The sequence below is a fragment of the Schistocerca gregaria genome, chromosome X, assembly GCF_023897955.1.
Source record: "Schistocerca gregaria isolate iqSchGreg1 chromosome X, iqSchGreg1.2, whole genome shotgun sequence".
NCBI classification, from domain to species: Eukaryota; Metazoa; Arthropoda; class Insecta; order Orthoptera; family Acrididae; genus Schistocerca; species Schistocerca gregaria.
In genome coordinates this window covers 673244974-673259635 of record NC_064931.1, presented here as the reverse complement: position 1 = coordinate 673259635, position 14662 = coordinate 673244974, and the positions used below count along the sequence as shown (strand labels likewise).

Sequence of the window (14662 nt, the reverse complement as noted above, 5' to 3'; positions counted from 1 at the left end):
AGCAAAAATGGCAGTATACAGAAACTATAGCTGCCTACAGAGATATGGAGAGGCATTGCCATAGTGATGTTCACAAAACTGCACTCTAGCACCAAGTATACTGCTCAAATACATACAAGGTTTCATTTCTAATAGAAAATTGGCAAAATTAATATCCACACAATGCTGGGTTTCTCAGCTAGTAAGTCTATAGAAAATCAGCAGCAGGGTGCAGTGCTGTTTATGAAAGAGGACAGTATATTGAACATTTCAGAAACATAAGTCAGTGTTTCCAGTAAATGTTCAGTATTTATGAGAAATAACATGTTCTTACATAGCACTTGAAAGTCAGTAATAAAAGTTAGTGTGATCTTATAATCTTTTAAATGAACAGATGCATCACCCATGGGACAAGTGAACAGCAGATCTATTTCCTAATTCTTGTCAGTTAACTTTTACTTGTGTTTTCTCTTTGTATCAAACTGATGTTAGACATATAATTTATCTGTGGATAAACAATAAACTAAACAATTGTGGCTTCATACCTCCACAAACATTATTCATTGTATAGGAATCATAGCCGGAGTTAGGAAATTGTATGTTCTGTTTTCTTCATTATATTTTCCACACACAGTCAAACATAAGTTCAGTGTCAGTTATTATTAATAAATTTTAATGGACAGAAAACTAGAACTTACAGTGTTGACATAAAATTTACGCTTCATATTGCAGGTAAGTGTGGCTTGGTGGTAAAGTGCAATCTTTGGATTGATGACTGATTTACTTTTTCTATTGCAGGTAAACTTTGAGTAAAACACACTGGATATTCTCATTCAGAATACAGCAATAAATAAATAAATATGTACAGTATTATTTACATATTTTAGAATCACAGTGGTTAAGTATTGTCACACATACCTCAGAATATACAGCAATGCATAAATATTCCGTAGGAACACAATATTTAGTCCAGTTTTTAGCTAAATGCTTGTATTCCAGTTATAGCTCTCCCAAGAATGAGAGCATGGATATCGTGAGTACCTATAACAGATTGATCAAGTGCAGTTGTCCATTATTCGCATTCAGGAAACAAAGAGGAAAAAGACAGAAAAAGTGTATGACCTTACCTTCATATGTATTGACTGATTCCAGATTCAGAACATGTCTAATAATATGATATTCATCAGAAATGCCATTCCCACCCAACATGTCACGAGCAGTGCGTGCAATGTCCAAAGCCTTTCCACAGGAATTACGTTTCAGTATCGATATCATTTCTGGAGTACACCTTAAAAGAATATGTACAAAATGAAACTTTGACTTATATGGAGAAAATGAAGATGGTTTAATATGTAAGTGAGAAAGTGAGGAATTTGTGTAAAATCTTGAGAACAGCTATTTTTATTATATTATTATGAAACACAAATGGCTTTTCACATAAGACAACTTTTGTTGATGAAACTGAAGCATATAATTAGGAGACCACTCTTGCATCACAACATCCAGTTTCACACTACACCTAGTCACCTAATACATAGCTGCCTCAGCTTGACATACAAGACAGCTGCACATTATCAGAACATGGAGTCTCCATGTCCCTAATGCATGGTTAATGACACCCCAGACCAATTCAACTGGGATGATGTGCAATCAGGACATCAAATATCCCTCAAACCACTGTAGCGTGATTTTGACCTGTTGGTATGGATTGTGTTTTCCTGGGAACGCCACATCTGGTAGGGAGACCATAAACTATGAAGGAGCATTTTTTTTTTTTTTCCATTAGTCTACTGACTGGTTTGATGCAGCCCGCCACGAATTCCTATCCTGTGCTAACCTCTTCATCTCAGATTAGCACTTGCAACCTACGTCCTCAATTATTTGCTTGACGTATTCCAATCTCTGCCTTCCTCTACAGTTTTTGCCCTCTACAGCTTCCTCTAGTACCATGGAAGTCATTCCCTCATGTCTTAGCAGATGTCGTATCATCCTGTCCCTTCTCCTTATCAGTGTTTTCCACATATCCCTTTCCTCTCCGATTCTGCGTAGAACCACCTCATTCCTTACCTTATCAGTCCACCTAATTTTCAACATTCGTCTATAACACCACATCTCAAATGCTTCGATTCTCTTCTGTTCCGGTTTTCCCACAGTCCATGTTTCACTACTCCAGATGTACATCCTCAGAAATTTCTTCCTCAAATTAAGGCCGGTATTTGATATTAGTAGACTTCTCTTGGCCAGAAATGCCTTTTTTGCCATAGTGAGTCTGCTTTTGATGTCCTCCTTGCTCCGTCCGTCATTGGTTATTTTACTACCTAGGTAGCAGAATTCCTTAACTTCATTGACTTCGTGACCATCAATCCTGATGTTAAGTTTCTCGCTGTTCTCATTTCTACTACTTCTCATTACCTTCGTCTTTCTCCGATTTACTCTCAAACCATACTGTGTACTCATTAGACTGTTCATTCCGTACAGCAGATAATTTAATTCTTCTTCACTTTCACTCAGGATAGCAATGTCATCAGCGAATCGTATCACTGATATCCTTTCACCTTGTATTTTAATTCCACTCCTGAACCTTTCTTTTATTTCCATCATTGCTTCCTCGATGTACAGATTGAAGAGTAGGGGCGAAAGGCTACAGGCTTGTCTTACTCCCTTCTTAATACGAGCACTTCGTTCTTGATCGTCCACTCTTATTATTCCCTCTTGGTTGTTGTACATATTGTATATGACCCATCTCTCCCTATAGCTTACCCCTACTTTGTTCAGCATCTTTAACAGCTTGCACCATTTTATATTGTCGAACACTTTTTCCAGGTCGACAAATCCTATGAACATGTCTTGATTTTTCTTTAGCCTTGCTTCCATTATTAGCCCTAACGTCAGAATTGCCTCTCTCGTGCCTTTACTTTTCCTAAAGCAAAACTGATCGTCACCTAGTGCATTCTCAGTTTTCTTTTCCATTCTTCTGCATATTATTCTTGTAAGCAGCTTCGATGCATGAGCTGTCAAGATGATTGTGCGATAATTCTCGCACTTGTCAGCTCTTGCTGTCTTTGAAATTGTGTGGATGATGCTTTTCCGAAAGTCAGATGGTATGACGCCAGACTCATATGTTCTACACACCAACGTGAATAGTCGTTTTGTTGCCACTTCCCCTAATGATTTTAGAAATTCTGATGGAATGATATCTATCCCTTCTGCCTTATTTGACCGTAAGTCCTCCAAAGCTCTTTTAAATTCCGGTTCTAATACTGGATCCCCTATCTCTTCTAAATCGACTCCTGTTTCTTCTTCTATCACATCAAACAAATCTTCACCCTCATAGAGGCTTTCAATGTATCTTTCCACCTATCTGCTCTCTCCTCTGCATTTAACACTGGAATACCCGTTGCACTCTTAATGTTACCACCATTGCTTTTAATGTCACCAAAGGTTGTTTTGACTTTCCTGTATGCTGAGTCTGTCCTTCCGACAATCATATCTTTTTCTATGTCTTCACATTTTTCCTGCAGCCATTTCGTCTTAGCTTCCCTGCACTTCCTATTTATTTCATTCCTCAGTGACTTGTATTTCGGTATCCCTGATTTTCCCGGAACATGTTTGTACTTCCTCCTTTCATCAATCAACTGAAGTATTTCTTCTGTTACCCATGGTTTCTTCGCAGCTACCTTCTTTGTATCTATGTTTTCCTTCCCAACTTCTGTGATGGCCCTTTTTAGAGACGTCCATTCCTCTTCAACTGTGTTGCCTACTGCGCTATTCCTTATTGCTGTATCTATAGCGTTAGAGAACTTCAAACGTATCTCGTCACTCCTTAGAACTTCCGTATCCCACTTCTTAGCGTATTGATTCTTCCTGACTAATGTCTTGAACTTCAGCCTACTCTTCATCACTACTATATTGTGATCTGAGTCTATATCTGCTCCTGGGTACGCCTTACAATCCAGTATCTGATTTCGGAATCTCTGTCTGACCATGATGTAATCTAATTGAAATCTTCCCGTATCTCCCGGCCTTTTCCAAGTATACCTCCTCCTCTTGTGATTCTTGAACAGGGTATTCGCTATCGCCCATGACTATTAGATTTTCATCCCCCTTTACATACTGCATTACCTTTTCAATATCCTCATACACTTTCTCTATCTGTTCATCTTCAGCTTGTGACGTCGGCACGTATACCTGAACTATCGTTGTCGGTGTTGGTCTGCTGTCGATTCTGATTAGAACAACCCGATCACTGAACTGTTCACAGTAACAGACCCTCTGCCCTACCTTCCTATTCATAATGAATCCTACACCTGTTATACCATTTTCTGCTGCTGTTTATATTACCCGATACTCATCTGACCAGAAATCCTTGTCTTCCTTCCACTTCACTTCACTGACCCCTACTTTATCTAGATTGAGCCTTTGCATTTCCCTTTTCAGATTTTCTAGTTTTCCTACCACGTTCAAGCTTCTGACATTCCACTCCACGACTCGTAGAGCATTATCCTTTCGTTGATTATTCAATCTTTTTCTCCCTCACGGCAGTCCCCTCCCGGAGATTCGAATTGGGGACTATTCTGGAATCTTTTGCCAATGGAGAGATCATCAGGACACTTCTTCAACTACAGGCCACATGTCCTGTGGATACACATTACGTGTCTTTAATGCAGTGGTTTCCATTGCCTTCTGCATCCTCATGTCATTGATCATTGCTGATTCTTCCACCTTTAGGGGTAATTTCCCACCCCTAGGACAAGAGAGTGCCCTGAACCTCTATCCGCTCCTCCGCCCTCTTTGACAAGGTCGTTGGAAGAATGAGGCTGACTTCTTATGCCGGAAGTCTTCGGCTGCCAATGCTGATTATTTATCAAAATTTAGGCAGTGGCGGGGATCGAACCCGGAACCGAAGACGTTTTTGATTATGAATCAAAGTCGCTACCCCTAGACCGCGGGTACCTATGTGACTAATAAAAATACTGGCAATTTCCACAGCTTTCATAATGCCTTCTATAGCAACCCCAGGTCCCAACAAGGTCCATGTCACCTTTTCCGAACCTTCAACTGAGTTGCCACTCTGCTACTAGCAAATTCACTGATCATATTTCAAACTCTAATCTCTACTAGGTAAGTATAATTTGTTTGCTTTTGATAAACATTAGTAATATCAGAATATGAACATCCAATAACCTATGCTGCTTTTGCAGTAATCATTTGTAGCTTCTAAATTATCAAAATGTGACTTTTGTTGAAGTTAATCAGCAGTTTTCTGTAATCTCAGAATACGGAGTACACTGAATGACTTAACTGCACTCTTTGCACCTGCCATGCCACGAGTACATAAATTTGAGATAGGTGCTGTGTAGGAAAGAGAGTGGTCCTGTTTTCAAAGTGAACACTTTGGCATGCCACATGACTGGCAGTCATCAAATTTTGTACTGGTCATTGGCATAACAGTTGAGAGCAGGATGTTAAAGATATGCAATATTAGCATATTTCATCAAGATCAGATCATGTGTATATGGCACATGAGACACTCCATTTGAGGCTATGTGATTGATGGGCTTTTCAAATGCCACTCTTTCAAGGGTGTTCCTGAGGACTTGCTTATGGGGAAAATCACTACCACCAATCTCATATGTCATGAGAAAGAACACAGTGATGAAAGAGATTTCCACTAGCTCCATTAGTTAGTGCAGGTTGTAAGATTTAAGTGATGGGCCACAGCCAGTTCAATGCAGAACAACGACGACGTCATTTTTTCCTATCTCTGTCATTCCTTAGTTGCTTCAAATTTCATGGATGTACGTTTCGAAAATGTAAGTCAATGAAAGTTAGATTGTCTATGCCATATACGTTTCACTTCTTTTATTCATGAAACATCTTCAGTGGTCTGTAATACATTTTTCTTTTTATACATAAAATAAATGTATTATGTAATAGTTACAATATGTTACTATGTTACATTTTCTCTTGTTTTTTAGATTACAAACAACTTTTATTACACAGATCTTGTTAGGTTAAATTATCATTTGATGTTACTTCCGATTTTCAGTATTGTTAGTTCATGTGTGTGGTCCTGTAGCTGTGTTCATAGGGTCCCTATGCACCAGCTGGGCGATTTATGGCAGTTTTTTCACCCACATTTATTACAACACATTACTTGCACTTTTCATTTTGTGATCAATATGTGCTTGTTTACAGTATGTGGTATCGCCAACTATCACCATGTGGTTTATCTTTTGTCTTTTGTGTGTGGTTTCATATTTTTCCATTTGTTTTGGGTGTGTGTATTTTGTTATGTTGTTATGTGTAAATGTTACATTATTTGTGAGAGCAGTCTTTTTTTTCCTTAAGTGAATAAGTGTGTGTGTGTGTTTGTGTGTGTGTGTGTGTGTGTGTGTGTGTGTGTGTGTGTGTGTGTGTGTGTGTGAGAGAGAGAGAGAGAGAGAGAGAGAGAGAGAGAGAGAGAGAGAGAGAGAGAGGGGGGGGGGGATGATGGGGAGGGGGGGGGGATGATGGGGAGGGGGGGAGGAAGAGTCATCAATTATTTACTCTGGTTAATGTTTCCGATTTCTGTTTATTATTGTTTTAGTGGCTAACATGATCAGAGAGTTATTGATTACATTAATTAGGTCATTAACTACTTTCTTTTTCATTGCATGAGCTCTTTGTATGTGAAAGTTTTCTCGTAATGTCAGGAGTTTTTTGTTGTGACTGTTCACTCTTCTCACATAAAATTATTAGAGTGAACGATCACAACAAAACTCCTCATATTACAAGAAAACTTTCACATACGAAGAGCCCTTGCAATGAAAAGGAAAGTAATTAATGACCAAATCAACATCTCTCTCTCTCTCTCTCTCGCCACACACACACACACACACACACACACACACACACACACACAAAATAAATGAAAAATGATAAATGTGGGTGAACAAACACCAGAAATCAGCCAGCTGGAGTATGGGGACTGAATGAATACATCTCCAGAACCACATATGGACTAACAACACTTGAAATCATAACACCAAATGATAATTCAAGATCACAAAATTTGTGATACAAAAGTTGGTTCTAATCTAAAAAACAAGAGAAAAACATGACAAAATGTAACATACTAACATTCTGTAACTACTATATAACACATTTATAAAAACTAAAACTTTGTGTTCTGCCTTATGGCAGGTCTTGTCATGGAGGAAGCCTCATCAGAGAGGTCCACCCCATGAGCGACTAGGGAAGTAATTCCAGTGGTGGTTTCCTGTTGCCTTCCACTGATGATGATGAAATGATAATGAGGACAACAAAACACCCAGTCCCTGGGCGGAGAAAATCTCCGACCCAGCCAGGAATTGAAACTGGGCCCCATGACATGACAGACCACCATGCCGACTTCTCAGCCATCGGGGCGAACACAAATTTATTATATGTATAAAAAAGAAATATGTATAACATGCCACTGAAAATGCTTCACAAACAAAAGAAGCAAAAGGCATATGGAGATAAACACACTGCCTTTCATTTAGTTACATAGATGGAACATACCTCCATGAACAACAATGATGATTGGTCAGCACCCACAATCATCCTCTCACTATAATGCGTAGAAGTCACCACTCTCACATGCTAATTGAACATCAAAGAGCATGGATATTCATATCATCACTGGACACTGACAGTAAAGAAAGTTACCTGAACTGACAAGGTGCAGAACACACTGGTACACTCTTATGGCGGGGTATGATTACACCAAAAACAAGGTGAGCTGTTTTTCCAAAAGAACACCATTCAGGCCAGTAGCAGTGGTATAACCGTATGGTGGACATGGAATGAAATGTGGTTCCTGGTATAACTAACATTGTTCCTCACCAGTGAATGATACAACAACCTTCAGCCCAATCAGGTGCACACTAAATCTCTCACCTCCCTCTCCAGGTGACTTGTACCTTTAGAAAGACAGTCCCTTATCCGAGAAAGTTTTCTGGTCCTCCAGGTCACCTGACCTTAATCATAATGAGCACATATAGGACACCACATGTATGTCTCTTGGATCCATTTCTGGCCAATTTCTGTGTGTTGTGGTCAACAGTTGAGTAGTTATGGATCAGGGAGGCTATCTACACACACTGTTTCACACAGTCCGAGCAATGACATGTTACTGCTGTCATAAGGCCGAAACGTTTTGCTAGATGCTATTAGGTTCTATTCCTCATTACTCCATAATACCTCTGGTATTATGACATCCCCCCTGGGCTACTAGGTGAGCTCAGTTTTGAGGAAGGATGTTCATAACATTAATATTATAGGCAATCAGTGTGTGAGGAATTTTCTTAAGCTTGGTCTTCAGTTTTTCCCACTACCCACCCGCCATCTGTTTAAATTTGTTGAAATACTCAGAGACAGTCACTGTGTGAAATGTACCAACTTATCTCATGTTTAAAACAATTTTATTTTAATAGTAAAAATTGCACAATTTAAATTGAGTTTGTTGTATATAAATCAATATCTTGTAGGAATGAGTCATTTTACAATCCATCACAAATTATTTTTTGAATATTGTTACAGCATGCTGATCTGATTTGGTAATTCTTACCCATCACCTTTACCACATTAGAATAACATAAATTCTTCTATAGAACAGGAGGAGATGTAAAGGAGAAACTTTCTCAGTTTGTTCTCAAATTGTGCTTTGCTGTCAGCCAAACATTTTATATGCCTCATTAAGTTATCAACAATTTTTGTTGCAGCATTACACTACCCCCTCTTTTTTTTTGCTAAAGACAACCTTTATGTGGAGTAATGGATGTCATTTTTATTTGTGGTATTGTAATTATGTACATCATAATGTACAGTAATGAACTGCAAACTTCATGAGGTAATAAATATACTGTGAAGCAGAAGTGAGGATGCCCAACTCCTTAAACAAATGTCTACAAGGTGATCATGGTTAAGCTACCACACATTATTCTTGTTGATAAATAATTAAACTTTAAGTGTTTCATTATACAACACTGGAAAATTCTTACTCTTATCAGTAAGTATGACAAGCACACTTTTAGGATCAATTTTAGAAGTTCTGGGCATGTTATTCATCTGCAAATGTGTCACATGACACACGAAAGTCATGATTTTTTTTTATCAGCAATCACATTAAAGGACATTTTGAAGTTTTCAACCTCAGATGATTTTCACGAGTATTCATTTTACAGGGTGATTATAATTAAAGTTAAAATTTCAAAACACTGTAGAAATAACACCACTGGTCAGAATGATGTCAAATTGCAATGGAAAATTATTGGAGAAGGGGGAAAACACATGGCAGATGAAAAATATAGTATGAAAATTGATCAACAGATGGTGCTGCATGTGACAGAATAGGTAAATGAAAACACCCGTCATGTGCACGACACATTGAAGTTGGTATAAACACTCAAGGTACACGGCTTTTCCTCCTTTCGCATCTGCGACGTTCGCAATGACTGTCTCAATGCAGAATCACGCTCTGCTTGTAAAGCTGTATTACAAGAATGATGACTGTGCACACATCATTCTGTGGAAGTACTGGACACTGTAGGGTTTTAAAAAAGGCGTTGGTCCAATGACTGCCGTGGGTCTGGAGAAAATTATTCATAAATTTGAAAAAACGTGTTCTTTTGGTGAGCAACCTGATAGGCAGAGGAAACAAATTGATTTGATGTCAGTGGAAGCAGTGGCCACAGCAGTGCAGGAGGAGACAAGTGGTGGTGTGCAAACGTGTAGTGCACGGAGAACTGCCTGAACATTGGACATACCCATGAGCATTGAGCGTAAAATCCTACAAAACACTCTTCTTTGCTATACATTCAAAATTACCCATGTACACGAGTTGCTTCCTGTTGACCTGCCAGCAAGAGAGACCTTTGCTTGCATCGAAGTGGACAATGATTGGCCAGGGAAGATTTTGTGGAAAGATGAAGCCCACTTACATCTGACAGGGTATGTCAATACACAGTGTTTTCGAATGTGGGCAAGAGAAAATCCACACGCAAATCAACCGGTTCCACTTCATCCTGAAAAGGTCACTGAGTGGTGTGGGTTTACGGCATCATTTATCATAGGGCCATATTTTACAAAGAGACAGGTGCTTCTGGTCCTGTTGCCTGTACCATCACTGGTAAGTGCTATGAGTGTCTCTTGCGCAACCTAGTTATTCTAGCTCTCCAAAAGCATGGATGTGTGGATGGGATTATATTTATGCAAGATGGCACGCCTCTGAACATTGCAAATCCAGTTAAGCAGCTGCTGAAGTGCCATTTCAGAATTGATAGAATTATCAGCCGCCATTTTCTTACAGCCTGGCCATCCTGATCACCTGATCATAACCGTATGACTTCTGGCTGTCCAGCTGCCTGAAAGATGATGTGTTCAGTGTTCCGACTGCAAACTTAGCTGCACTGAAGGCACGCACTGTGCAACACATTCTGAACATGACTCCGGAAACACTTCCATCAGTTGTGTAATATTTTGTTCCTCAATTTCAACTTGTTGCAGAAAATGGTGGACAGCATGCTGGACATTTTTTGGACCAGTCACACAGAAATTAATAATGTGATCTGATTTTGATTGATGCTTCTTGTACAGTTTTTGGTCTCAGGACAATTAAAAACTGATGTAAGTAATGCTTTGTATGTGATTTTTTGCCTCAAGACAATTAAAAACCAATTTTTCCCATCCAATGTGATATGACCTTGCCGTGGTGGATGGGCTTACGTAACCAACAGTATCACACCTGTACACGCATGCAAACTGAGTAGTTAAGTTTGTTTAACCTCAAACGTACACCTTAGGCATTGTTGTATGATTCATTTGTCATTTGTAGTCGACCACTATTAAATTATATTGCTTACAGTGCAATCTATTGCTACATTTCGTAACTATTTATTTTCCGTCTGGCATACGTTTCCCCCTTCTCCAATAACATTCCGTTACAATTTGATGTCATTCTGACCAGTGGTGTTACTTCTACAGTGGTTTGAAAGTTTAATTTTAATTATAATCATCCTATATTATATCTTGCATGATTGCCCAATTTTGGCCTTGCAGGCCATTTTCAAGCATGGTAGGCGTTGATGTGTTGTGCAGTTACCCTGTTATTAAACAGTGCATACAGCCAATCTGAAAGCCAGCACATGACGTGCAAGTATGGCTGTGGTACCCCATGTGAACCAAATAGGCAGTCACATCAATTAAATATCTAGGTGTAAAGTTGCAAAGCAATATCAAATGTAACAAGCACATGACATCAGTTGCAGGGAAGGCAAGTGGTCAAATTTGTTTTATTGCAAGAAGTCTTATTAGTATAGCTCATCTCTAAAGGAGGCCACATACAGAATACTTCTTGAATACCACTAGAGCCTTTGAGACTCTACCAGGTAGTATTAGAGTACATCGGAGCAATTCAGAGGCACGTTGTTAGATTTGTTATTGATAGGTTCAATCATTATATGAGTATTATGGAAATCCTCTGAGAAATTGAATAGGAGTCCCTGGAGGGAAGATGACATATTTTTAGTGAAACACTATTGAAAAAGTTTAGGAAAGCAGCATTTGCAATTGTCTGCTGAAGAATTTTACCACGCCCAATGTACATCTTCTGTAAGGAATATGAAGTAAACATAAGGAAATTTGGGTTCATACACAAGCAATTAGACAGTCTTTTCCCCCTCACTCCATTTGTGAGTGGAACAAGGAAGAGAATGACTCACTGCAGTGCAAGGTAACCTCTGCCAAGCACCATAAAGTGGCTTGTGGACTATGTATGTAGATGTAGATGTCTACATCAATTTATGGAAGTAAAGGAAAACATAAATAACTTTGAGAGGATCTGAACTCTCCTCCATCAAATTTGTGTCCAGTTCCTGTAATTAGTACTCCCCCTTGGGAACTTTGCAGCATAATAATGAACCTCAGAATATACTGTAACTAAGTATGTGATTTCACAGTACTCTAATCAAATGAGTCATTTAGTGTACAAAGGATTTACTCAGTGAAAAATATAGTAACATGCTAGCCATTTATATGATTTTGTTTTAATTAATATTAAGCTATCTTTAATCTCTGTTTTTCAACATACATTGATTTATACTTAACTATATGTGCAATGTCACATACACTTTATAATCTTGTACATTTATAAATTTTTCAATTGTATACAAGCAAAATGGCACAGTACCTTGGAAAGGTACTTTTAAAAGGGCACAGCTGATTTCCTCTCCAACCTATTTCTAATGACCTCATCAATGACAATGTTAAGCTCTAATATTCCATCCTTTTCCTATGGAGATGGAGATGTCAAGCAGACATGATTTCAGTTTGCATTTGATGTTAATTATATTGTATATTAGATTTTTCACATACTTGGATAAGGGGTGAATTATTTTTGGGACTGCATAACCCACTGCTTTCTGCATCACAGTAAGCCTGAGTGAGGTTTGTTACCAGGAATTTCTGAGTTGAAAGTGAACATCTTCATTCCCAAATGAATTACATAGCATTTCTTGTGTAACTTTGAAAATTATGACATAAAAGTAATTACAAGTCAATGTGTCTTTATAGAGGCAGTTAATACCACAGGACAGAATTCTAGGGTGAAAAATGTTATTATTCTTTTATATACCTTATATTTCACCCTTATTTAAAAAAATTATTTTCAGTAATGAACAAGTTTGGATTATCTACGTTTTTTTCAACATATTTCAAATTAAGTTTTGATTTGATTGAATATGTTGTTTTCCCTTTGTGATTAAAATCAGCAATATTACAAATTCTTATTCCTCAAAAATTAGTACACTTACAAATTCTTATCCTTCAGGCGACCCACATGAAGACATGCTTGAAGAGCTATTGATATTTCTGTAAGCATATCTGCTAATTTCTTCTGAATGAGCTGGGTGGCTGCTAAAGGCCGTCCAAACTGGTGACGCTCTAGTGTATATCGACGTGCTTCTGCTAAGCAAAACTCTGCTGCACCCAGGGCTCCCCAACCAATACCATAACGAGCATTACTAAGACAGGTAAAAGGTCCCTGGAGAAAAAGGGCACAAAAAAAGAACCTTAAGTTACAACAGATCCAACACTTACAATAAAAATGAGAAATATGGAAGAGTTTATTTTGAATATAAATAGAACACAGAGAAAATTTGTATCATCTTCACTTCAAACATCAGCCCTTTTTTAGTTTTGACTGTTACAGTATGCATCAATTCCTTAGTATTCTTCGAGTTCATTATATCCACATTGTGTAAACTGTAAGAACCAAATGAGTATTGATTATATAATCCAATGTGCCTCAACTAAAAACACATTTGTAATGTTTATCAAGATTAATCCACAAGATAACAGATTGTAGGGTTAAGAGTAGTTTTTTTTTTTCCCTTTTAGGCTTTGAAGAATAAATCGGATCAGCCATCATAAATGAGTGTAATGAATACAACTTTTATCTACGTGACAATCTGATTGTTGATTTGGAAATTATGTACATATCTGGAGATGTGCATTAAGGTCAGTGAGAACCTAGGGATGAGAGTTACTTTTTTCTTTTAGGCATTGAAGAATAAATCGGATCAGCCATCAGAAATGAGTCTAATGGATACAACTTTAATCTATGCAACAATCTGTTCGTTGATTTGGGAATTATGTACATATCTGGAGATGAGAATCTAGATTATTCCATGATTGAATTTAGAACATCCAAAGTAATTGTGTCAACAATTTGCTTACAGTACTTCATGAAATCCGTGCTCAGCTGCAGGATGATTTGCCTCATAATGGGGAAGGAGAAGATAATTTGAAAGAGTAGCAACATAATTGTACAAATTTTCTCAGTTTAGATAAAAGAGTAGTGTCTCACACTAATTGTATTTTCTTAAAATTAGTAGAAATGGTCATACATATTGCAAATCTTTAACTGGCAATACAATTATAGAAAATAATTAGTTTTATTTCATACAAATGAAACTATGCTGTTTTGGTATCAGCCTGTAAAAGAAGACATAAGTTTGTATCTTTCAACTTTAAACCTGCCACTTACTTTTCAAAATATTTTGGAAGACTATTTATGATCAGATTTATTGGCATGTTGCAATTACTTTTTGATTCCTTCCCAATTGGGTTTCCATATAAGATACTTCACAGAGGATGCTATAATCATTTACAGGAATAAAATACTTTGTTAACAGTATCCTCTGAGTATCTTTTTGAATTTTTGGACCTCTTCCAGGTTAGACTTACAAAATTATAACAGCGGTTGCCAATAAAATAGTTGTACAGATCAACTATTACTACTACGCAACACAAGCAACAAAAGTGTCAAATTTCTTAATACTATTTTATAGTAGTGGATGACACTGTAAGTCATTGAAACGAGATAAATGTGCTGGAAATTCAGAACATACAACATGTAAGGTTCCTATGTAGCCAAACAGACAATTAAATTGGTAGCTTATTGATAACTAACTGATGCAACGAAGTTTGCTCCAAAAATTATTTTCTGACAGTATGACAGACAAGTGATTCTGTTATATTCTTTGTGTATTTCTGTCATCTGCACTAATGAAAAGAATTTGCATTTCATAGGCTACAGTTAAACAGAAGAGGGAAGTTCCACAATTGTAATAGGCTTGCCTCTCTCATACAAATGGCAACC

The 14662-nt window shown here is 37.7% G+C and overlaps 1 protein-coding gene across 1 annotated transcript in view; it reads right to left on the bottom strand.

Moving 5' to 3' along the window:
• LOC126297759 (glutaryl-CoA dehydrogenase, mitochondrial-like) overlaps positions 1–14662 on the bottom strand; it is a 133283-nt gene that overhangs the window by 14968 nt on the left and 103653 nt on the right. The window contains exons 7-9 of the mRNA XM_049988933.1: positions 12813–13042; positions 1107–1267; positions 898–1020 (exon numbers count right to left, since the gene is read on the bottom strand). Of these exons, the coding sequence (XP_049844890.1) occupies positions 956–1020; positions 1107–1267; positions 12813–13042 (456 nt within the window). The 3' untranslated portion in view covers positions 898–955. The remainder of the gene's footprint in view (positions 1–897; positions 1021–1106; positions 1268–12812; positions 13043–14662) is intronic.